At 40.2% G+C, this 26,385-nt stretch overlaps 1 protein-coding gene across 5 annotated transcripts in view; it reads left to right on the top strand.

Annotated features, from left to right (window-relative positions):
* Nucleotides 1–542: 542 nt before the first annotated feature.
* Nucleotides 543–26,385, top strand: part of afdna (afadin, adherens junction formation factor a) — a 598,271-nt gene continuing 572,428 nt past the window's right edge. For all 5 annotated transcript variants that reach the window (XM_068044631.1, XM_068044628.1, XM_068044630.1 and 2 more), the window contains exon 1: nt 543–835. In XM_068044631.1, the coding sequence (XP_067900732.1) occupies nt 737–835 (99 nt within the window). In that variant the 5' untranslated portion in view covers nt 543–736. The remainder of the gene's footprint in view (nt 836–26,385) is intronic.

Here is a 26,385-nt window from a genome sequence, read left to right as displayed (position 1 = left end):
GTGGTCCCCCAAGATCAGGAAGTGTCCTGAAGTTCTCACGTGGTGCAGAAATTGCAAACAACAGGTCTCAACTATCCTTCCATGTTGTAAAAATAACTCTATGCCCTCTTATTGTTATACTTAGCCCACTAATACTAACGATACTTTTAGTTCTTTTTTACCTTGCTTCCTGATGCACATACTTACTCTGCTCTGCTACTCTGTCCCCGAACTCCTTCAACTACTTCGAATGTGTTTCAGAGGAAAAGGCATATGAAAAAAACTACGCTTTAAAGCGAAATTGAGTTCGCATAAGTGAGACCCAGTACATTTGATATCGACATTAATATATCGTTAAAGATATAGAAACTGCAAAGAATCAACAACCTTTTATTGTTCCACCTCTATCACCTGCTCCTTACCCTGGAATGTTTACCGAGCTTTAGTACGCATGCGGCAGAACCCGCCTAACTCATGGGCGTTCGGACATTTTACACCTCTCGAGATGGGTGGGGGCGGGAACGTCATCTAGGCTCGCGAGAGGGCGGTGCGGGAGAGGTTGTTGGGCAGCGCTCGAGACTGAGGCGGAGGAGCTAGCGGTTGATAACACGCAGCCGGAACCTGGCGGCGGCGGCTTTCCTGTCGCGGTTCCTCATTCCTATCTTTTTGTTCACCCTTTCTTCATGGAAATTAATCGTGCTCTGACCTGACCACTTAGATTTTTTTTTTGGTTTAGTTTACACCGGCTTTCCCGAGGATGTCGAGTCGCGAAGAGGAGCGCAGGAAACTGGCGGAGATCATTAATCATTGGAATGCCAACCGGCTCGACCTGTTCGAAATCAGCCAACCGACCGAGGTGAGTGCCGGGGCCTGAAGCGACGGTGCAGGCCGCGGCCGCCCCAGTCCCAGGTGGACGAGGAGTTTCGGCGGTCGGACCGCGCAGCTGGGCTCGGGGACTGAGGATAGAGGAGACTCCGATGTTTTGTGAAGCGTCTTTATTCTCCGTTCTTTACACAACAAAGGACAGCCCAGTCGGAGTCTGGTTTGTCGGCTCGGCAGCAGGTTGGGGGGTTGGGTTTTTGGGAGGGGCGGGGGGAGAGAAGAGATAATAAGCTGAACAAACATTCGGTCTCGGCGTCTCCTCTCATGTACTTTTAAGTAATTTTAAATACAAAAATACATCCTGAATTTTATCCGTATAACGAATTGAAGGGCGTGCCCGTACTCCTGGACCATTTATATTCGAAACTCTTGAGGTTACCCAGCTTTTGGGATAGGGGCAACACAGGCTGCACCTCCCCAGGACGGAACCGGAGGCATTTTCCTGCAGTTTTTAACTGGTGTTTTCTTTTGTTGAAAAAAAATCTTTTAAGAGCGCGTAAAATAATCTGTATTTGACCCGCATAGATTTCTGCAATGTTTTCCTCCTTGGGAGGGGGGCTCGCTGTTGGTTCTTTTTTGCCCATCCCCACCCTCATGAGTTAACATCACATGGGTTCGAGATGCACACTCCCAAATCATGATTTTTCGTGAGTTATTTGAACTGAATTCCAAATGAGCCGGCGCAAATGTAAGGTCGCATTTCTCAGGTTTTATTTACAAAAAAAGTAAAACATTTTAATTGTTTCACAAATATTGCTTCAGTGCAATAAGTAAATTGGGAACAACAAACATTTGCAAATATTTTTGAGTCAGATTTCGATTAAACATGAGTTTTAATTACAAATTTGATACTGTCTGTAACATTGTAGAAGCTCATCCGAATAATATAAATATGCAATTAATATATTGGACTGCAAATAGAACAGCCAAAATGAAAGTCCTATCATTATTGGTTTAAAGCAATTTTAACCAGCCAGCATTTTCCCAGAACTCTTATATAATCCTGGAATGCTGTCACTGCAGTCGTTTTCCAATATTTATATGTGGGGATCTCTTGTAAATAGACTCAGGGACACTCCCATTCTCGCCTCTGGAAAAACTAGCAGTTAGCAAAAGGAAAACCATGCTATCGATACAGAATTGTTTCCACAAATATTCAGTAACAAAAATGACATGCTGGTATGCTCTCATATAGGAAAAGCCACTTGATTATCTTGGGAACCCTAGTTCAAAAACTTTACCTGTTACAAACTGATCAGCAGTGTTAATATGTAACTTAAGAGTGGTATGTCATAAATGTTGCTTATCTTAGAGGTCACGTATCCATCTTGTTTTTACAATTTCTAGTTTAATTTTTTTTAAACTATTTTCAAGTCACTGGTTCTGGTATAATGAACTGGAGCATGTCTTATTTGCCCTTGCATTGCAAGTTTGGAAAGTGGATGTCAAACTTCATCCAAGGAACAGTGTGCAACTGCAGTTCTGTCTCTCCATGTTAAAATAGCAGTTCTGGCAGGATGGAAAATGCTTAACTTTTCATTTGTTTATAAAAGCATCTTTAATTTGGTAGATTATTAGAGAATTAAAAATTTTAGCAATGCTGTACAAACCATATTGCTTACAGCATTTGGAGCAAACCGGTATTGCATTGATTAGCTCAAAATCTATTCCAAATGTGTAAGAATCTCTAAAATTAATTGTATAAAAAGTTAGCAAAATTCTAATTGGAAGCTGTTGGGCTTTTATTTGTTGTGCATACTGTCTATGTACTAAATAAATATAGACGTGATAACATTGTTCACCATTGATCCAGATGATAGAGTTTGAATTTTCACTGACCTTAGCTATTGACTAGCTCATTGGTTCACCTTTTTATTTTGCAAGTGGTATAGCACAGGAATGCTGTGTAATTTCTTGTCTAGAGCACGCCTTTTTGGGAGATTGACGGCAGGGAGAAAGGCATCAAGGGAAAGTGGTTTGAAAAAGGGTCAGCTGAAATGTCAGCCTCGCAGTGAAAGAGATTAGGGAACAAGGAGCATTTGAGTCATAGGAACATAATATATGTGCTATGTACAGCTGGAGAAGATTTCTGAATGTATATAACCTCTGTTTCCTTATGACTATCTTTCTGCCTTGGGATGTTTCTTTGTTAAAGATGCTGTGTAAAATGTTTCTATGGTGTTGAAGCATTTTTCTTTGCTTAAGGGGATCGCAGTCTTGTAATGTGTGAAGAGTGGGATGAGAAAGCTGCTTTGGCTTTGAGCTTACTCCTTGCAAGAGACCATGCTATCAATAATAGTTTGGTTCCCAGTCACTTCCATTGTTAGGTTCTAGGAAATTAAACATGAGCATATGTAATAGAGATGTCATTGTAATATGTATTTTAGGCAGCTGGTGTTTCCTTCTCAATTATGAGTAGCATCATTGGTGCAACTACTTCAGGACTCAAAACAACATAATGCAGTGCACAGTTCCCTTTTTTAAGTTGAAAATTTCCCCTTTTTGGAAAAAGTGTTTGGGGCCCATGTAGTTTCTTAATTCTGTGTATCGTTTTAAGGTATGGTTTTTGCATTAAGCTGTGGCGATGGACTGTTAATATAAATGTGATAATGAAACTGGGCAGACAGCTGCTACCTAGCTATTGGTTTTTGATTTGTATTATAGCACCAACATCCTTTTTATAGTGGGTTTTTTGATGTCTTGTGACTCTTGCCCCAATTTCCAAGCTGTGTATGTTTAAATGTTCCATATAATGTGCAGATACAATAGTATATCCGCAAGTGGGGAAGAAACTTGAAGTGGAACTGGATAGCTCAGAGAGCCAGTACTTAAACGATACATCAAATTGACTTTCTGTGCAGTGAAGTCTGAATCTAAATTGTTTTTACCAGTTGCTCGTTGAATGTCTCAGAGCAAGTTGTGTACTTGTGTTCCTGGCTAGGGAATAGGGCATGGCATATACCAAAAAGCCTGCTGTATTAATTCCTTCAATAACGGTAAACAATAGCTTGTAATTAGGATTGTCAAAATTGAACATGCATGTGTGTACCATTGTATTTTATGCATGTTTATTTGTATTCATGTAGAAAAGTGACACAAATGGGTAGTAATTTACAGAATTTATAGGTAGTGTTGATTTATGCATTGAACAGACCTCAAGTGCTGGGATATTTGAGAATTGACTTCTGTCAAATATTGACAGAGCTACTAGAAAAATCATCTCTGCCCCAAGTTCTAATTTTTTTGGCTAAGCAAGACTGTGGTGTAATGCTGTGGTTAGACAACAAAGCACACGAACTTAAAAAAAAAAAGTATATGGAGAGAGGGATTTTTTCTTACTGTTTTTCTCACAGCGATAATCTGGAGATGCTGTTGGGATCAGAGCACCTGTTGGTCTAGGGCACAGATGCCAACCTCAGTCTCAAATCAGGAAACAAGCTCTTCAAGAGAATTGGTATAAAAATTGAGTTTCTATTTTGTTTCAAGCATAAACCAATATAGATTGAGTTTGTTTATGAAGCTAATTAGATTTTAAGAAAACATATTTAGATATCCTGATGAAGATACAGATATACACAAATTCCATTTTTCTCTCCACTGTTCAGTCTGCCCTCAAAGTTTGTGTTCCGACACCAGCAGTCATAAGTTGGTGGCAGAAGTGTGTTGAGACTAAAGCAGAGCATGGTGGGTGGAAAGAGCACGGGCTGAGCGCTAGAGCAGAGACGCCCCTCTGGCTGCTGCTCATTTGGTTAGTCTTGACCAGGTGGCTCCCTGGGTGGCTTCCCACCTACACCCCTGCACAGTGGATCCCCAGGCGTCTGCAGACCCCAGTTTTAGAACCACTGCACTAGTAAATTAATCCACTCACCAGCCCATGGTCATGTTGCACGGTCCACAAGCACTGCTTCTTGGTTTTTTTAACCTGCGCTGTGTAAATGAAAGATCTCCTCTCCCACCACTGTCACTATTGGCTGAAACAGCTGCCTCCACGTGTCCCAGCAGCAGCCAATGACAGGAGGCATGACTAAGATTGGCGTCTTAGGCCAATCAATTAAGTTTTTTAAAAAAACAAGTTTTGAGAGCTCTATTGAGATTGTGAGTGAAGCTAAATTTTCCTGATAAGCTTTGCTAGGGTAACTTCAAACAACAATTATCCTCTAACTGAATTGACCTATTTAGACTGCTTTCTCAGAGTACCTGAGCAGTGGCCTGAAAGACATAAGCCATGTTGCCGCCATGCTTCAGACTGTCGACTATCTCAGCATCATGGTACGTCAGTTGTGTATTTTTTAAAAATTTATATTGAAAGCCTAACTGCATAGGTGGGTCTGCTGACAGTTCTGCTATTCCATATTGTCGCAAATTTTTGGAATTGTCTTGTTGGTTGCAAACTAGGTCATGGTAATCATGAACTCTAATGTACAGAACATTTCCTTTTCAACTTTGAGTAGGGTTTTGTCATATCCTTGAATAATACAAGTTTCAACTTTTGAACTGTACTATTGTCTGCAGGCTACTTGGGCGGGGGAGAGAGGGCACAAATGTGATGCCTTTTGCTGAACTTGCATGTAATCTTTAATACCTTGGACTTTATGAAAAATAAAATTCAGTGACATTTAACTTTCAAAGTGCATGGCTATATTAAAATATGCATTTTTCTTGATATTTTTGATTTCGTCACTTTGTAAGAGTGCTATAGCAGAAATTAAAATGCTTATTCAACACAAGTCTTAATTTTTACTGCCTCTGAACCAAGACAGTATATTAATACTCATAGCTTCACAAGGATTGTTTCCCTCTAAGAGCAACTTAACCGTCTGCATATTTCATTTTTATATAGGAAATTTACAGTTGCTAAAATGGACATTTCCAGAACTGAGTTACTTGATCTTTCATAATAGTTGGTGTTAGATACAATATTAAAACTCTCTGCAATTGCTGATGCACTTAACTTTGTAAAACAGTGAAATTTATCTCTAAACATGACCCAATCTATAACTTGTCACTTATCAGCAAATAACTGTACAAATTTCAGTTTATACTAGTATAAGGAAACCAATTGGTTCACTGTATCATGGAGTGGTATTTCTACTGTGAATCTCTACATAATGCTTCTGCTTTCAGCTTGGGTGTCTAAGGAGGTAATAAGTGGAAAACTGTCCATTTCTATGAAGGAATGAGGAAATGTTGGATGGTGAGCGAATCCAGGCTTTTGCACTAATACCAAATAGCTTAGCAGTGAGTTAGGATTGCAAGCTGATTGTAAGCTTGGTTCCTTTTAGTGGTAGATATGGTGTTTGGAGGAAGGATGTAAATTTTTTTTTAAAAAGACAGCTGAGAGATTGAGATGAGAAATAAATGAAACAGGAAAGATACAATGCTTTGCTCAGGTGTTGTACATAAAGGGTTGCAAAAAATGTACAGTCCTTCTCTTTGGCTGCCTGACTCCCCTGTAGGTTTGTGGCACTTGAGCAAATTAAGCCCTTTTTCTGCAGGATTTTTGAAGCTGGTAACTTATTTTCATTACAGCTAATATTTTTCCCCTTGACTCAGCACTTTTATCTGTGTAAGCCACAACTGAATTCTTTTGCAAACTATAATGGAATTCATTTATAATACCTTTTTGTAATTCTTCCCTACTGAATTAATGGTAACTTCTGGAATGAATGCTCTCAATAGATTTGAAATTGTTTAATGGAAAGGTGACCATTTATTTTGTAGTTATAACGGCTTCGGTTATCTGTTCATAATGGGTACATGTTTACATGTATAGGAGGTTACTTTCACTTGATATGTCCCTTTAACATCACAGTGAAATGATATCTATCCTGTTGCCCTCTGGTACACTGAAGTGTCATAGTGACTAACCAATTTTTGCCAAATACACATTCTTCAGGGAGCTTTGGTTTGTCGGAATGTTCTACAAAGTCTTTATTACAAACCTAAAGAAATTACATATTTAATTCTTTTAAGGATAAGGGACTTAAGAGTATACAATTTCCAGCACAAGAGCAAAATACTGCGGATGCTGGAAATCTGAAAAGCAGAAAATGCTGGAAATACTCCGGTCAAGCAGCATCTGTGGAGAGAAAGTTAACGTTTCAAGTCTGTGACCTTTCATCAGAAGTTTTGAAGCAGCTTACTGTGAATCATTTATCATTGCCACCAAATAACCAGGAAAGACGATGTGAAAGCAGCCCAGATTAATCATCATTCTTAATCCATTTAAACTTGTTCACTGTGACCCTACTGATTTTGTGAAAGTGATTTCTTCACAGTTTACTGTAATGCAGTGATTTGGTGCACTGATGTATTGTGTGTAGTCATAGTGCCTTCCTTAATTTTTAACATTGTATGTAGCTTGATGAATATGAATGACTGAACACTAGGGTAATCAGAAATAGAGATGAAGGTGCTGATGAAAATTGGATTTGTGCAACCATATGGGTCGCAAGTGGCTGGAGATTCAACTCTTCATTATTTGTGTGAATGAGTTGGAAACAGTGTCATGGAAAGTGTAGAAATATAGCATTATAATACTACAGATTTAGAAAAAATCCAAGTGAAGAATATATTTAGCTAACCACTTTTTGTGGTGGGGTGGAGGAGGGGCAGGCAGGCAGGAGCTAGGCAGAGAGGTTTCCTCTGCCTGAGCTACTATTCAAGTTTTGTGAGAAGAGGCTGATGACTACGTTCTTGCTTGGTCTCCTTAAGGTGCAGAGATAAAGAATTTGGTAGCAATGCTTTGAAGCTTGCATTCCATCAATATTGCACTATAAACAGAGTTGTGAAATAATTGAGTTGAATTCTATAGGCAAAATATGAAGGTAACGCATAGTAGTCAGTGACACAAACACGCAAACCAGATGTTACTGACATAGTTCTGTGTCGCAAAAACATAATTATCCTCTATGTTGGGAAAACTTCAACTTATTGGGCCATTGCAGACGATTACTTAAATGCTGGATTTTCTTAGTGGAATTGTGGCAATATATATGTGCGTATATGGAATGGATTTGTATGATAGTAATTAATTTTGAAAACAAGTTTCCACAATTTTAAAGGTAATATGGTAAATTGTATGATCTCCGATAAGTGTTTCCCTGCAAACTGAAATTAGCATAGTGTTATAAAAAAAAAACTAACTTGGTGTTCAAACCCAGCACTGTAACTACAAAGATACCAGGTAGTTGATTTATTAGCTGTTTGCTTTCAACTAATTTCAATTGCTATAATATGAAGTTCACCTTTGTCTTTAAATTGTTTTGGTATTTGTTTCTTTCCAGGCCAGTAATCAGCTGAAAATTAGTGTTTTAGTCTGTTTCCAATCAAATGAGGTTGAGTCACTTTCTGTTCAGCTTGGCAAGCAAATGATTTAAGTTGAACTCAAATGGAACTGTAGATAATTGAGAGTATAATATAGTACTAAACCAGTACTAAATGGGAGGTTTTTACTGTTCTCTTGCCATCTTTGGTAGAAGCCATGTGTGAACAAGTGGTAAGGTTGCCTCAAGTACTGGTGGCAGTGATTCTTCTAACTTTCCTTTTTTTTTCATTACAAGGAAGCACTTGGCTTCTGCATGACAGCTTCCTGAACTACATGGCTGATGCAATAGTGGAAATCAAACCTATTCCCTGCCACTGAATTCAATATACTAAATTCAAAGTAGTATGCATAAATTGCTGCTTTTGGGGCTGTTTGGGGCCTTGGTGAGGAGAGAGGAGGACAAAGGGCAGGTATTTTCTCTTGGGAGCTTGGATGGAAAGGTGTCTGGAGTGGGAGTTGGTGGGGGGTGGGGGGTGATTGAGGAGTGGACATACAGGGAGTGGTCCTTCAGAATGGGAAAGGGAGACAAAGATGTGTTTGGGGGCATCACACTGGAGGTGGTGGACATGGCGGAGGATGATGTGTTAAATATGGAGGGTAGTGTGGTGGATGGTGAGGATAAGGGGAACCTTATGGTTCTGGGAGGGAGGTGAAGGGGTGAGAGCACAAATTGCAGGATATGGGAGTGCCTAGTCAACCATGCTGGTGTGGAGGCCCTCGGTTGAGGAAAAAGACTTATTGGAAGCATTGGTATGGAAGGTTGATGTGACAGAGGCTGAGAAACTGGGAGAATGAAGTGCAGTCCTCGCAGGAAGCAGGGTGAGAGGAAGTGTAGTAATATTTTGCTTTCCTGCATTTAAATCTAATAGGTACAGAAGACTACTTTGCTTTTGTATTGATACAATAAATCTTGATAGGGACATTGTAATCATTTAATGCACTGTCCTTTTTTATGTAGTTAAAAGTTCTTTCTGTCATCTATCAAGATCTCTCTCGACATAAAGTGCTTTGGGAAGTCTTGTGACTACGAAAGGTGTTTATATAATGCAAGTCTTTTGTGAACTTGATAAAATCCATTTTTTTTCAGTTTTTATAAAAGGGATGCCAGTAATAATAAGTGGAGCACTTTTGCCAATTTAGGCATACAATTTATGCATTGCAGTCCTGAGTCAAGGGATAAAAATTTCTTGCAGTCTTGGGCACAATTCGCTCAACTGGTTAGGACACCTTTCCATTTCTAACATCAATCATCGTGTGAATGAGGTTCCCAATTTAGTACAAAATTATGGGCAGTACTTGCATTTTTTTGATTTCCTTTTGTTAATTGCACTTAATATTGGCAAGTTTGGTTTTGTTTCTTTTAATAGTACATAGCTCTAAATGAATTGACAAGGGACATAGGGTTTAAAAGTTATCTTCCCAGTAAATATTAAAATTCTTCACTCGTACCACTACATATGCATGCAGCATATTGAGAAAACACGGTCATGTATTGAGTTGATTGTGATTGAACCAGCACTGAAATGGAAGCAAGTGGCCCTCAAATCAAATTAGTGGTGCATTAAGGCTACTTTGTACTACAGTAATACTGTACACATTATGTATGTACAAGTTACTTTATTAAACTGCCACAAGATGCACAGTATAACTCTATTGTGCTCAGTTTGTTCAGTATTTTATCTGGCATTGTAAAGAACAGATGATACCACACCTCCAGTGATCTGTTTCCACAGACAATATATTAGAACAAAGTTGCTCCATAATATTGTGTACAATGATACAAGTGCCAGCAGTAAGTCTCCGCAATTAAATCAGCAACAAAAACTTTAGTCGTAACATCATAAATTGTACAAGTTGGAGCACCGATTTGTGGTACTTTCTTGTCTAAGCTTGTGCATGTGCACGCATGTCAAAGTGTAGCATAATCAGTACATGAATGGAACTGTGGGGAATGAGATTGGTAGCAAATTTTTGGAGTACTATTCCACTCTAATTTGCAACATTCCAAAAAATGTTGGTAATCGGTGCCAGTGTGTGTTATATTAGGTTCCATTATTCTGGTTTATGCATCTAATTTTGCTTTTATTGATTTCACTGAGGCTGACTTTGAAAAGCTGCCTACAAAGATTCAGCGATCTCTGGTGTGGATTTCCCCTTTCCCATGTCAGTATGAATCTGGCACCAAGTCAAGGGGGTCTCCAGACATCCTGCAACAGTGATATCATCAAGCAGGATAAGCAGCCAATCACATTGAAGTATTCTCCTAGACAGCAAGCCAGGAATTAAAATAAATTGATATCTTTCTAATTAAGTTTGAGTGTGAAATAAATGATTGCGACCTACACATGGGATTAAGGAAGAAGCTGAAATATCAAATATTATTTGTCTTGATGGAGAAATCTGACATTCCACAGATACAGAATTAGTTTTGATTATCTTGGTGGAGATATTCTTCAGTAATTATGAACTTAACATGCCATTTAAAAACCTGGTTACCTCATTGAACAAGATGTAACTTTTTCAATGTCTTTTACAGAATAAGAGCAAGTTTGCATCAGTTCAGTGATTACTACTTGGCTGCAGTCTTCGTGGAGGGTGGGGGCGATGGAAGGAGGGGTATTCCGAGCTTCAACAGCACACTTGGGGAAAGCATAGAAGCACTGACAGCAACTTTTGGGTTTCTGCATTTGCAAATGTGTGGACTCCAGAAGCTGCTGTCAATTTCAGAGGAATGATGACAGTTTAGCTGTCATTACTAGTGCAAAATCTTGGCCATTAAAACACAATTTTTGAATTTAAGCTGTATGTCTACTCCTTTCTTGTGCTGCCAAATGTTAATTGGTAGGGCACAAAACTTATGAACCAGCATCCACTGATTCTGTACTGTCCTATTTTAGATGTTATTTCTGAGGTGAGGCAAGAACTGTGGAATATTGAATCATATAGCTATGTGGTTATGTTGGCTGTTAATGACACGTTAATAGACTGAAAAATAATTGTGTCCGTCAATGCAAGAGACTCTTCCTTCAAAGCCGAAAGGTGATAATGAAACCCATCTCACACCTATCATAGAAACGTTCCAAAATTGAATGTCGTCTTCTAAAACAAAGGAGGTATGAAGTAGCCACATCCTGGGCCATTGTGCATTCACCATGGGTAGGAAACCAGAATGTCTCCTAACAGAAGGTGAGAAATGACAGTTTTACCTTTTTTAAAAAGACAACCAGGGAGAGACTGACCCAGAAGGTGAAACTACTTGTAACTGCTGGCATTTCCAGAAAGCACATGTTCTGGAAAATAATTCAACATATACATCATACCGCACACAGAGAGCTCGAAGTAACCCACCATCTTCAACAGAACCATCAATAAAGAGAGAAATCTACAATCCTCACAGGCCGGCAACCCTCTACAATACAAGCTTCAGAATTCAGCAGGTGTATCGTAACCCTTTCCTGCTAAGGCCCACCTCTTTCCCTCCTTTTGTGTGTGTGAGTGAATGTGGTTGCAACAATTTTAGGATAAGGTATGTTGATTGATAAAACTGTCGCTGTCAGGTTATTTGAAAAATAAAACACAAAGGGGCTAAACTCTTAATACAAATACACTTGCAGTCAGGTGGGGGCAGTTGAACTGTGGGAACAACTTATGCCTCACCATGTGGCTGTAACATGTGATCTGGAGAGTGCTTGCAGGTGATTGTGTTCCCGTGCACCTGCTGCCCTAGTTCCTGGCAGCAGAGGTCGTGGTGGGTTTGGAAGGTGCTGTTGAAGCCTTGGCGAGTTGCCCTAGTGCATCCTGTAGATGGTACACGCTGCAGCCACTCTGTGCCATGGTGGAAGAAGTGACTTTTTTTTAAGATGCTTTTTTTCAATAAAACTTCTTCGTGTATCATATGGCATATAATTATTGTGTAACTTTTTTCAAAATGATTTTTAAAATGTCTGTTTTTGGCTTAACTCCCAATTTTCCACTACACAATTTAAGATATTTTTCTTCTCAGATGTTGCCAAAAGTAAAAGAAATTGGATCTGATTCCTTTTCAAAGTGTAACATGCTTAATTTTTTGCTGGGTTTGTGCTTTTATTTTTCAGAAGTAGCATCTTAGAATTTGGAGAAGTATAAAGTGAGTGTTTATAAAAAAACATCTTAATAAACAAGGATATAGTGCTGATTTATTTTATCCATTGGGTTATGGATAGTTGTAGGTAAATAACTCCCTGGTTTCCAATATATTTGATGCAGGAACTAATATTACAATAATAAAGCTGTTTAATTGTGTTAGTAGTAGCTTTATTACTGTGATTAATCTGGACTACAAAAAGATAACCAAGACCTTTTTTTGCTATTCTTTGTCCTTTTTAACTCTCCCCTCTCACAGCAACTAATAGATTTCTCTTTCCCCCCCCCCCCCCCCGCCCCCAATTTTTAATTACTCCTTAAAAATAATATTGATTGTTGGAAGCAGCCTTCAGAATTGTCAGTGATCAACCAGCCAGTAGTAATTGATATAGGCACATTACTCTGTCCAGACTGGCTAAGAGAGTGTGGGAAAATGGCACACTGACACGGAATGCAAAAGTCCGAGTGTACCTCAGTACCTTGCTCTACGGCAGCGTGGCCTGGACAGCGTATGTCAGCCAAGAGTGACTTCTCAACTCCTTCCATCTTTGCTGCCTCCGGAGAATCCTTGGCATCAGGTGGCAGGACTGTATCTCCAACATAGAAGTCCTCGAGGCGGCCAACATCCCCAGCTTATACACACTACTGAGCCAGTGGCGTTTGAGATGGCTTGGCCATGTGAGCCGCATGGAAGATGGCAGCATCCCCAAGGACACATTGTACAGCGAGCTCGTCACTGGTATCAGACTCACCGGCTGTCCATGTCTCCGCTTTAAAGACGCCTGCAAACGCGACGTGAAGGCCTGTGACATTGATCGCAAGTCGTGGGAGTCAGTTGCCCGCAATCGCCAGAGCTGGCGGACAGCCATAAAGGCGGGGCTAAAGTGTGGCGCGTCGAAGAGACTTAGTTGGCAGGAAAAAAGCCAGAAGCGCAAGGGGAGAGCCAACTGTGGAACAGCCCCGACGACCATATCTGCAGCACCTGTGAAAGAGAAGAGTCTGTCACTTTAGAATTGGTCTTTATAGCCACTCCAGGCGCTGCTTCACAAACCACTGACCACCTCCAGGCGCTTACCCATTGTCTTTCGAGACAAGGAGGCCAAAGAAGGAGATGATTCTGTTCAGATCAATCTAATATCTCTTCATGCATTAAGACATAAGTAGGCTGCTGACTAACAAATACAGTTGTATTACTGAAAAAGAGGCATTCTGTCGAAGCATGCCAAAGTGCATCTGTCCTGATGAGCGCAAGATGAAAAGCTTCAATAGCATGTCTCTTTCAGCAATACTCAGGTTCTATACTACGAAGTACCATTGTCTGCACCACTCATTTATGCTGTAGTCAGGTGAATAAGTTCAGTGTTGGCTTTGTTCTGAAATATTTCATTATTTAGACTGTTGGCAAAAGGATATAAGTTGTAACTTTTAGGGAGTCCTGGTTCTGAAAATACTGACTTTTGTACTAAACTGGTGTAGTTGTTAATTGTAGTAAATCTCAAAGGTAGATTAAATAATCAGTCATTCAATTTTATGTGCCACAATCTTGATTTTTCAATTTGTATAAAAGGAGATTAGTTAATCTGTTGCCGAATGTATTTGCTGCCACATGAAATAAACCCCAGTGTACTGGTAGCAGCCATTCCTGGATTTTAAATAAAGGTTTTGGGTCCCATCATAAGTTTTGAGTGGGTTAGAATAGAGCTTTCATCTCTACTCCACAAATCTGCAGTGAAGTATAGATTCTACTATGTGCAAGCCATTCTTTTACTGCATGAGCAGCATCGTCAAAATTATTCATAAAGCTCCATGGAATAGCTGAAATAAAAACAGAAAAAGCTGGAAATGCTCAGCAGGTCTGGCAGCATCTGGGTGTGAAGAGAGAAAGAGTTGACTTTTCAGGTGGATTAATCTTCCATCAGAAACTGATCTGAAATGTTCTCTTCCTCTCCACAGATGCTGCCAGACCTGCTCTGTATTTTTAACATTTTCTCTTTTTATTTTGGGTTTAGATTTCCAGCATCCGCAGTATTTTTCTTTTCCGGAAAAGTTATTGGAATGTATTCTTTGTTACTTTTAGATAAGTGCAAAACTTCAGTTGTTAGTCCATTAAAGGTGATTAGCACTATTTAGCTGTTGAACACATACATGCCAAGTAATCATTCAGATTTAATATTGCAGTTGAGGATCTAAGTTGAAAATATTTTCTGTTCAACTGCATGCACGAATGAGAAATGCTATCACCCTGTGAAAAATCATATGGAACGCTGTCTGTTGTGCATATACCTGGTGCTCATCCCTATTCCACTTAAAACCTAGTTAAATTTTCCTTCCTCCTGGTGAAAGCCAGCTGCTGTTCTGAATGCAAACCTGACTCTATACTTATGTTACCTGATAGCTCTTTGCCTTTCAGATTTGTAAAAAGTTGCTGTGGAATTTTGTCTAGTCATTGTCTCTCGTCAGTTGGTGCTAATGAATCACATTCTAATACCTTCTGATAAATTACCTTACTATTTAGCTTTTAAAGTGTGTACCATCTCCAAGATGCATTGGAACAACCTGTCAGGACTGCTTCGCTAGCACCTTCCAAACCCACAACCTCTACGCCCTAGAAAGACAAGGGTAGCAGGTGCATGGGGGCACCACCACCTTTTGAATTCCCCTTACAAGTCATGCACCATCCTGACTTGGAAATATATCACTGTTCCTTAATCATTTCTGCTTAAATCCTGGAACTCCCTACGTAACAGTGTAGCAGTTCAAGAAGGCTTGAGGGCAATTAAGGGTGAGCAATAAATGCCCTGTCAATGGTGCCCATATGCCCTGATAGGATTTAAAAAATCCACAAACATTTCCCAGCTATGCATTGGTATCTTTGAACTAAGAAACTTTGAGCAGTGGGCCCTGAAGGAGCAAGTTTATGGTTCCAGATGAGGAGGAGAATTTAGTTCACTGCTTTTTGGAGTGATCTTAAAAACATGTACTGATGAAATTACATTCAGTACTAGCAAATATGGTTGAAGGAAGACCGACATTAAGGACTTGCGCAACCTCCTTCTGTTCTGTCCACAAAGTTGCTTAGTCCCAGAGCTGCAGAGTCTCTCCTAGCATATTGTTTAGAAGTAGCTAGTGTTTTCTTCCCTTACAAATGTATTTATAGTTATATTTCCCTTTAACTATAATTCTTCCATGTCAACTGCAGTTTGTTTTGGGTGAGGGCAGGCTTTGACCCAGAGAATTCCAATTCCTACCAGATTCCAGATTTTCAACTCCTATTTAGATTTGATATTCAATTTGAGAGGGAGAAACGAGCCATGAACCAAGATTTTACCAATTAATGCATACTATGCAATGAGAAATTGACCATAGCAAGCTGGATTGAGCCATTAATGGGCAAACCTCAGACAGTGTTCAAGGAAGTGTTTGGTACGATGCAAAACAATTACGTATCCCTAAAAGACAAAAGCTCCACTTATGCAGTTAAGCAACCATGGTCAACAAACAAGATAAGCGACAATCTTAAACTAAAAGGTAAGGTTTACACAAATGCAAGGAAAGGTAGAAAACCAGACTGGGGGAGCTTTTAGAAAGGAATATGAAGAAAATGAGGTACAGAAAAGGAACGAACAAAAATTTAGAAGTTATCAAACCCAATTAATATTTTTATACGTATGTTAAAAATACTGGGAAGGGAGAATGTAGCCCCATTTAAAGACACATGTAGGTGATGCTATAATGGATAATAAGGAAATGGCAAACTTGTTAAATTGATCTTGTATCCATTTTCATGAAGTTGAAGACCAGGACAGGCAATTAAAGGAAATCTATTTTTTTTAAAAAAAGCTCAGTAGATTTGATGAGTTAGAATCACAGAATGGTTACAGCACAGAAAGACTAACCATTCAGCCTGTTGATCTCATGCCAGCTCTCTGCAAGAGCAACTCAGCTAGTCACACTCCCCTGCCCTTTACCGTAGCCCTGCTAATTATTTCTCTTTACATAGAAAATAGGAGCAGGAGTAGGCCCTTCGAGCCTGCTGCGCCATTCATTATGATCATGGCTGATCATCCAACTCGGTAGCCTGTTCCGGCTTTCGCCCCATACCCATTGATCCCTTTAGACCCAAGAGCTATATCGAACTACTTTTTGAAAACATACAATGTTTTGGCCTCAACTGTTTTCTGTGGTAGCGAATTCCACAGGCTCACCACTCTCTGGGTGAAGAAATTTCTCCTCATCTCAGTCCTGAAAGGTTTGCCCCACATCCTTAGACTATGATCCCTGGTTCTGGACTCCCCCCACCATCGGGAACATCCTTCCTGCGTCTACCCTGTCAAGTCCTGTTAAAATTTTATAGGTTTCTGTGAGATCCCCCGTCACTCTTCTGAACTCCAGCGATTTATAATCCTAACCGACTCAATCTCTCCTCATATGCCAGTCCTGCCATCCCAGGAATCAGTCTGGTAAACCTTCGCTGCACTCCCTCTGTAGCAAGAACATCCTTCCTCAGATAAGGAGACCAAAACTGCACACAATATTCCAGGTGTGGCCTCACCAAGGCCCTGTATAATTGCAGCAAGACATCCCTGCTCTTGTACTCGAATCCTTTCGCTATGAAGGTCAACATACCGTTTGCCTTTTTTTTTAAAAAGCCTGTTGTAGCTGCTTGCTTAGCTTCAGCGACTGGTGTACGAGAACACCCAGGTCTCACTGCATATTCCCTTCTCAGTTTATAGCCGTTCAGATAATCTGCCTTCCCGTTTTTGCTACCAAAGTGGATAACCTCACATTTATCCACATTATACTGCATCTGCCATGCATTAGCCCACTCACTCAACTTGTCCAAATTACCCTGAAGCCTTTCTGCATCCTCCTCACAATTCACCCTCCCACCCAGTTTTGTCATCTGCAAATTTGGAGATATTACCTTTTAGTTCCCTCATCTAAATCATTAATATATATTGTGAATAGCTGGGGTCCTAGCACTGATCCCTGCGGTACCCCACTAGTCACTGCCTGCCATTCAGAAGAAGACCCATTTATCCCGACTTTGTTTCCTGTCCGCCAACCAATTTTTCTATCCATCGCAAAACGCTACCCCCGATCCCATGCGCTTTAATTTTACATGCTAATCTGTTATGTGGGACTTAGTCGAAAGACTTCTGAAAGTCCAAATAAACCATATCCACTGGCTCCCCCTCATCAACTCTACTCGTTACGTCCTCAAAGAATTCTAGTAGATTTGTCAAGCATGATTTCCCTTTTGTAAATCCATGCTGTGTCTGTCCGATTCTACCACTGTTCTCCAAGTGCTCTGCTATAAAATTTTTGATTATGGACTCTAGAATTTTCCCCACTACTGATGTCAGGCTGACTGGTCTATAATTCCCTGCTTTCTCTCTGCCTCACTTCTTTAAATAGTGGGGTTACATTAGCTACCCTCCAATCTGTAGGAACAGTTCGAGTCTGTAGAATCTTGGAAGATGACCACCAATGCATCCAATATTTCTAGGGCCACTTTCTTAAGTATTCTGGGATGCATACCATCAGGTCCTGGGGATTTATCAGCCTTCAATCCCAACAATTTCCCCAACATTTCTCTACTAATACTGATTTCTTTCAGTTCCCCTCTCTCTCTCACTAAGCCCTGTGTTCCCCAACATTTCTGGTATGATATTTGTGCCCTCCTTTGTGAAGACAGAACCAAAGTATGCATTTAGTTGGTCAGCCATTTTTGTTCCCCATAATAAATTCCTCTGTTTCTGACTGTAAGGGACCTACATTTGTCTTCACCAATCTTTTTCTCTTCACATACCTATAGAAGCTTTTACAGTCAGTTTTTATGTTCCCCACAAGCTTGCTCTCATACTTTATTTTCCCCTTCGGTGCTTATCCAGTTCCCTTTTGAAAGTCTTGATTGTATCCGTCTCCACCGCACTCTCGGACAGTGTATTATGGAACCTAACCACTTGCTGCCTTTTCTTTTTAAAAAAAAAAAGTTTTTCCTCCCGTCACCGTTGCTTCTTTTGCCAATCACCTTAAATCATTGTCCTCTGGCTCTTAACCATTCTGCCAGTGAGAACGTTTTCTGTGTTTAGACCCCTTATGATTTTGAACATTTCTATCAAATTTTTTCTCTTCCTTCCTGAAGGAGAACAACCCCAGCTTCTGCAGTCAATACATAACCGAAGTCCCTCGACCCTGGAAACCTGCTCGTAAATCTTTCTGCACCCTTTCTAGAGCCTTCACATCCTTCCTATAGTGCAGTGCTCAGAATTGGACACACACTACTCCAGTTGAGGCACAACTAGAGTTTTATAAATGTTTATCATAACTTCCTTGATTTGTGCACTCGCCATTTATAATGCTCAGGATCCCATATGCCTTTTTAACCACTTTATCAACCTGCGCTGCCACCTTTTAACTGATTTGTGCACATATACCCACAGGTCTCTGTTCCTGCACCCCCTTCAGAATCGTACCCTTTATTCTATATTACCTCTCATTGTTGTTCCTACCAAAATGCATCACTTCATACTTCCGTGCATTAAATTTCACCTGCCATGTATCCACCCATCCCACTGGCCTATGTCCTCTTGAAATCTATCACTATCCATCTCATGCTTCCAAGTTTTGTCATTTGCAAATTTTGCAATTGTACCCTGTCCACTCAAGTCTTGGTCATTAATATATGTCAAGAAAAGCAGTGGTCCTGGTACAGACTCCTTGAGAACCCCACTGTATACCTTCCAGTCTGGAAAAACAACTGCTGTTTCCTGTCAGTCAGCTAACTTCGTACCCATGTGGCTACTTTCCCTTTTATTCCATGGGCTTCAACTTTGCTGGCAAGCCTATTATAGGATCATAGGAAGCAGGAGTACGCCATTGAGTTCACTCCACCATTCAAACAGATCATGGCTGATCTATCTCTATGCCATTTCCTCCCCAACTATCCTTTGATGTCGTTTAGTATTCAGAAATCTGTCTTTTCTGTCTTGGATATGTTCAATGATTGAGCTTCCACAGTCCTCTGGGGTAGAGAATTCCACATATTCACTACCCTTTGAGTGAAGAAATTCCTCCTCATCTCCAGTCTTAAGTGGCCTACCCCTTTATTCTGAGACTGTGTCCCCTGGTTCTAGACTCACTAGCCAGAGGAAACATCCTATCCACATCTACCCTGTCACGCCCTGTGAGAATTTTGTAAGTATCAATGAGATCACCTATCATTCTTTTAAACTCTAGAGTATACAGGCCCAGTTTCTGCAATCTCTCCTCATAAGATAATCCCGCCATCCCAGGGGTTAGTCTGGTGAACCTCCGTTGCACTCCCTGTATGGTAAGGGTATTATTGCTAAGGTAAAGAGACCAAAACTGTACACAATACTCCAGCTGCGGGCTCACCAAGGCTTTATACAGTTGCAGCAAGTCTGCTTTGCTCCTGTACTTAAATCCCCTTGCAGTGAAGGCAAACCTACCATTTGCCTTCCTAGTTGCTTGCTGCACCTGCATACTAGCTTTTAGTGATTTATGAACAAGGACACCCAGGTCTCTTTGGACATCAACACTTCACACCATTTAAGAAATACCCTGCCATTGTTTTTTTTTTCTACCAAAGTGGATCACTTCACACTTATTCACGTTATATTCCATCTGCCATGTTCTTGCTCATTCACTTAGCCTAAGTGTGCTTGAAGCCTCCTTGCATCCTCCTCGCAACTTGCATTCCCACCTAGTTTTGTGTCACTAGCAAATTTGGAAATATTACAATTGGTCCCCATGTCCAGATTTTTTATATAGATTGTGAACAGCTATGGCCCAAGCACTGATCCTTGTGGTACCCCACTAGTAACAGCCTGCCATCCTGAGATCTGCTTTGTCTGTTAACCAATTCTCAATCCATAGTATATTTTCCCCAATCCCATGTGCTATAATTTTGTTTCGTATCCTCCTGTGTGAGATCTTTATCAAAAGCCTTCTGAAAATCCAAATACACCACATCCACTGGTTCTCCTTTTGGCTAATATGAAAGTGACTCTTTTGTGAACAATAATTTTTTTAAGAAGGAATTTATAGTTCAGCTAAATGTTTTTTAATCAAAAGGACAGTGAGGGCTGATTGGCAAGTGGTTTGTCACCTGGTTCAGGCTAGGCTTAGAGCAGAAGCCGTGGCAACAGGGGCAGCAATTGACGAGCCCAGAAGCAGGAGAACATCTGGGTGGGCAAAAAACTGCCAAGCTGTTTAGTGGTTAGTCATTGCATATATATGATACCTTGTGGAAGGAAACAAAAGTCAAGTGCTTCTAAAGTATCAAAAAAGGATAGAAAAAGGAGAATTCCAAGGAAGAACAGAAGACCACAACCCAGCTCGTTTTCTTGCAATTCCCTAAGACTCAGTGAAGTTCCGTGTATCATTTCGTCTTGTTCCTGCATTTCAAGCAGGCCTGCTAAATTGCTTTGCAGTGTCGCCTGAAGACAGCTAATTCTGGAAATTTCTTCAACAGATGCTCGGAGGTTGGTCTGTGTGTGAATTTGATGCAATATGTCTCATTTTTCTTTTCAGGGGTGATCAAGCGATCTGCCCTAGTGTTTTTGTTCATAACAGTTCTGATCTAAAAGTCCCTTTAACTTTCTTTGGTTCTATATAGATAATATAAAATATGTATATAGGGACTAAGGTAGAGTGGACTTTTTAAAAATTTAGGGTTGGATTTTCATAAAATTTGATCTGTGATATTGTTTACTTCATTACTAGTTGAGACTTGTTTTATAATGTTTAATTTTGTTCAGTAAAGAAACCTGGTTAGTGTGTTCTATTTTGGGCAAAAATAGTCTATCTGACTGTTTCCACAAGTGGGGAAAGCTTTAAATCTGTTGTGACCTGTGGAGAAGTAGGACTGAATTAACAGTGTACTCCTCCCACTTCAGTTGTAACACTATGCTACAAGTACCATCCTCAAAAAAAAAAACTCCATGTTTGTCAAACATGATTTCCCTTTCATAAATCTATATTGACTGCCCAATCATGTCGTTTTCCAAGTGTCCGGTTATCTGACGTCAAACTAACAGGTCTGCAGTTCTCTGTTTTCTTTTGGTCCCTTAAGTGGTGCAGTTACTTTTGTTGCTTTACAGTCTGCAGGAACCCTTCCAGAATCTATAGAATTATGAAAGATTACCACCAATGCATCCACTACCTCCAAACCTGCTACCTTCAATACTCTGGGATGTAGCTCACCTGGTCCAGGGGACTTTCCTGCCAAATACATCAACTGCATTATTCTCCAACCATCTGTTACCTCATTTTTGAAAAAAAATTCAGTGAAATTAAACGCAATTTGTCTTTAACAAATCCATGCTAGCTTTCCCTTATTAATCTGCACTTGTCTAAATGATAATTTTGTCCTGGATTATCATTTCTAAAAGCTTTTCCACCACCCAGGTTAAACTTGCCTGTCATTGCTTGGTTTATCCTTGCACAAGGGTATGACATTTGCAATTCTCCAGTAATCCGGCAATATCCCCCAAATCTAAAGAGGATTGGAAGATTATGGCCAGTACCTCTGCAATTTCCATCCTTACTTCCCTCAGAATCCTCGGCTGTGTCCTGTCTGGTCTTGGTGAACTACATACGGCCAGTCTTTCTGATGAGACTTTATCAATTTTTTTTAGCCCGTCCAGTATCTCGACTATCTCGCCTTTCACTGACTTGGGCAGCACTCTTCTTGAACAAGATAGATGGAAAGTACTTATTTATTACCTGAGCTATGCTCTCTGCCTCCATGTGTAGATCCCCTTTTTGGTTCCTAATTGGCTCCACCCCTACCCCCATACCTTTTTGCTATTTATATGTTTATAGATGGCTTTTTGATTCTCATTTCTGCTAGCTGCCAGCCTCCCCTTGTATTCTTGCTTTGATTTACTTTTCACTTCCCCACTAATCCTTTCTCTGTTCTGTCTGCTTCACCCTTGTATTATCAATCTGACACCTGTCATACGCCTCCTTTTCTGCTTCATTTTACTTTATCTCGCTCTCCCCCTCTCTCTCACTCTGTCTCTTGCGTGCTCTTACAGGTCCTGGCACTGGCTAGCTGGCACTTGCTCTGTGTCTAGTCATCCAGAAAGCTCTGGCTTTGGTTGCCTTTACCTTTTCCTCTTTGTGGGAATGTACCTTGACTGTACCCAAACCATCTCTTTCAAGGGAGTTTATTTTCAAAAAAGTTAGAAAAAATAAAGGAATTTAAAGTAGACGAAGTTCCGAGACCTAGGGTATTTTAAGAAACCTGTGGAGAAAATTATAGTTGTATTTTCTAGAGCTCCCTAAATTTAGTAGTTGTGCATTTGGATTGGAAAATTACAAATGTTCTCCATTATTTAAGATAGTATAGAGGAAGAAACCTGGTAACTACAGATCTGCCAGTTTAACATCAGTTGTGATGAAATTACTGACATCTATCAAAGACGAGTGACTGAACACCTGGACAAATGAGGTGATCTCAGTCAAAGAATGAAAGGCTTGTGCTTACATAGCACCTTTCGCAACCTTAGGACGCCCAAAACAAATTGTTACTCTTGCAATGCAGAAAATGCTGTAGCTAATTTTCACATAGCAATCTCTCTCAAACAGCAATGTGATAATGACCAGATAATTGTTTTCAATGATGTTGGGAGAGATTAACATTGGCCAAGACACCAGGTATAACTCCCCTGCTACTCTTCAAAATAGTGCTGTGGGATCTTTTACGTCCACCTGAGAGCAGATGGGGCCTTAGTTTAACTTCTCATCCAAAAGAAGGCATCTCTGACAGTGCAGTACTGCATTGGAGTGTCAACCTAGATTTTTTTGGTCAGTTAAGGGTTCCGTGGAGTTCAGGTACAGATAAGCCATGATTTCATGAATTGCAGGACAAATTCAGTCTAAATGCCTATTTCTGTGCCTGTGTTCTGAAGGTACTGTGGGGCAAATTATGGTTAATGTTCTTGTTAGTCCTGGGGTATTGTACGTTCAATTGACTTCGAAGGACTAATTCTTGCAAGGCTTTGTAAGTGCAAACTCCTTTAGGCAAAAAAAATCCTCAACTGAAGTATAGTTGTGCCACTAAAACAGGAATCAAATACTGTTCAGACACTGAAAGATGTGTCCTACCAAGCATGTTTGCTTATTAGTGTAAAAGTTGCTCACAAGTGCCACAATTATTTGAACTTTAATGAAGATAAGACAGTGATCAATCTAATACTATGTTGTCCAAACAGCCAAAATACTGCAACTATCTGCCATAGATGTAGCTGAGACTCGTTGACGCAGGGTATCCTGTTTTACAGATATACAGGTTTTCGTCCATGTCTCCGCTTTAAAGACGTCTGCAAACGCGACATGAAGTCCTGTGACATTGATCACAAGTCGTGGGAGTCAGTTGCCAGCGATCGCCAGAACTGGCGGGCAGCCATAAAGGCGGGGCTAAAGCGTGGCGAGTCGAAGAGACTTAGCAGTTGGCAGGAAAAAAGACAGAAGCGCAAGGAGAGAGCCAACTGTGTAACAGCCCCGACAAACAAATTTTTCTGCAGCACCTGTGGAAGAGCCTGTTACTCTAGAACTGGCCTTCATAGCCACTGCAGGCGCTGCTCCACAAACCACTGACCACCTCCAGGCACTTACCCATTGTCTCTCGAGATAAGGAGGCCAAAGAAAGACAGGTGCATAACCAATTACCTGTCTGTCTAACAGGCTCCTGGCTATTTAGGGAAGCATTTCATTGGAATTAAGTGGATAATTTAATCATTTCTAAAAGAGCTCCAAAACCATTCCAGGGGTGACTGAAAAATCAAGACTTCGTCCATTCTGATATTTTTTTTTTTAAAGGTTTCATGCTACACTGTGAAGTCCAAGCAAACAACCAGGGGGAAAGATTTTCGTTCCAACCTCTCCCCCGCTCCCCACCCCACAAACAAAAAACTCCAGTTAGACTGTGGGGAAAAATAGATTTATTTCATAGGAATTCACCAATATTCAGAAGTGACTTTATCAAAACGCTATAACCAAGCCATTGTTTTCCCACGCTCAACATAATTAGTGATAAACTAGGGAAACTCCATGTGCAATTGGTTTATATACTATAATCACAGAATAGGAATATTTCCAGCCACTGTTAGATTTGAACGTTGTGCATCATTTCATAATAAAGACATTGTTCAAGATGACAATACAGGGCATTCACTCTGAAGAACTGGGCTACCTTGTCTATCTGTGCTGCTTTGCTATGTCTCCCTCATAATGACCAATCCTCCTTTTTCCAAGGTTAGATGCGCATCTGCAAGGAAGAAGTGCCAAAACCATGCTAAATTTTCGCGAATTATTTTGCACATAAATTTGCTTGAAGTGGAATAACATTTGTTTAATGGAAGAGTTGTTTTTCTTTGTAAGTTTTTTTTTATTCATGGGATGTGGGCATCGTTGGCTAGGCCAGCATTTATTGCCTGTCCCGAATTGCACTTGAATTGAGTGGCTTGTTAGGCCATTTCAGAGGGCATTTAAGAGTCAGCAACATTGCTGTGGGTCTGGAGTCACCTGTAGGCCAGACCAGGTAAGGACAGTAGATTTCCTTCCCTAAAGGACATTCGTGAACCAGATGGGTTTTTGCAATCGACCATGGTTTCATGGTCACCATTAGACTAGCTTTTTTAAAATTCCAGATTTATTAATTGAATTCAAATTTCACCATCTGCCGTGGTGGGATTTGAACCCAGAGCACAAGCCTAGGCCTCTGGATTACTAGTCCAGTGGGAAATTTTAAATTGTTATTTGCTCTAACTGCACAAATTGATTCTGCATTATTGGCTAAGTCAGATTTTATTTTCTGTCTCAACCTAGGTTATTTAAAAGATTTGGCAATGGTAAAAGTCATTTTTATGACTGCTCATTGGCTAAGGAGTTTTAAGTTGTGCATTGATTAATTCTGAATTCTTCGTGCAGGATGTTATGAACTTGGCATGATGTAATGCCTACAGGACTTCGGTTTTGACTTCTGAAATAAACAGAACGAGATTTTCTTTCAGCCAACTCACACGGGCTAAAATGGTTTCCATGTGAATTCTTCTAGAAGATTCAGTTGACTGGCCTTTAGGTTGTAAGTTCATGAAAGGAATTTGGTAATTAAACCTCATTTGTCGTCAAAACGTTAACTATTTTCTGAGCAAGTTAACATTGGCATTATTTGTTTGTGATCTTGAGTTTCTTGCAGGCAATAAAATGATACTGTTGTATTCATTTCTATATGTGTAGCAATTCTGAACATCATGCTTTGGTAGCAGGATAGAAATGTCCCAAATGGGGTTATGTCATATCTCATTATTACATTTGTCTGTTATGTCTCTTAATTTGAATTATTACTAGGCTTAGGTACTAGGATACTTAAAATAGAAGACATGATTGCTGTTATTTTGAGATTTCATCTGTCCTTTTGTGTTAAAATGCAAAGTAGGTTGGCTTGCTTTCATTTCTGAAACATATTGTCATCAGGTTCAGATTGGTTTGCTAGATATCACTGGCAGAACAATATATATAAAGTTGCCACTGAGAGTAGATGGGCAATGGTTACTTAGAACCAAGTTATTTGTGATGCTTATCAATTATCTACTTCCTACAATTAAATATTTGAAAGGCTGAAGCCATTGTTTCTTGCTCCAAACTGTTCCCTAGTACTGACTGTATCCCTCTCCCTGGCAATGTTGGAGACTGAACCAGATTGTTGGCAACTTGGTCATTGACCCTGCGATGAGCTTCAGACCGTATATCTGCACCATTTCTAAGACAAGTCTGCCTGTTTTACACCTCTAACATCACCTGACTTTGTCCCTACCTCTGCTGAAACTTTGTTGGCTTTAGGCTTGACTATTCCAACACTCCTGGCTGGCCTCCCACAATCTACCCTCTGTAAACTTGAAGTCATTCAAAACTCTGCTGCCCATGTCCTTACTTGCGCAAGTCTCATTCACCTATCATCATTGTGCTGGCTGACCTACATTTGACTCCCAGCCAAGCAACGCCTTCATTTAAAATTCTCATTCTTGTTTTCAAATCCCTCA

Source organism: Heterodontus francisci, chromosome 13 (genome assembly GCF_036365525.1).
Source record: "Heterodontus francisci isolate sHetFra1 chromosome 13, sHetFra1.hap1, whole genome shotgun sequence".
Lineage (NCBI taxonomy): Eukaryota > Metazoa > Chordata > Chondrichthyes > Heterodontiformes > Heterodontidae > Heterodontus > Heterodontus francisci.
Note: the sequence above shows the minus strand (reverse complement) of the source record. Positions and strands in the feature narration are given on the sequence as shown.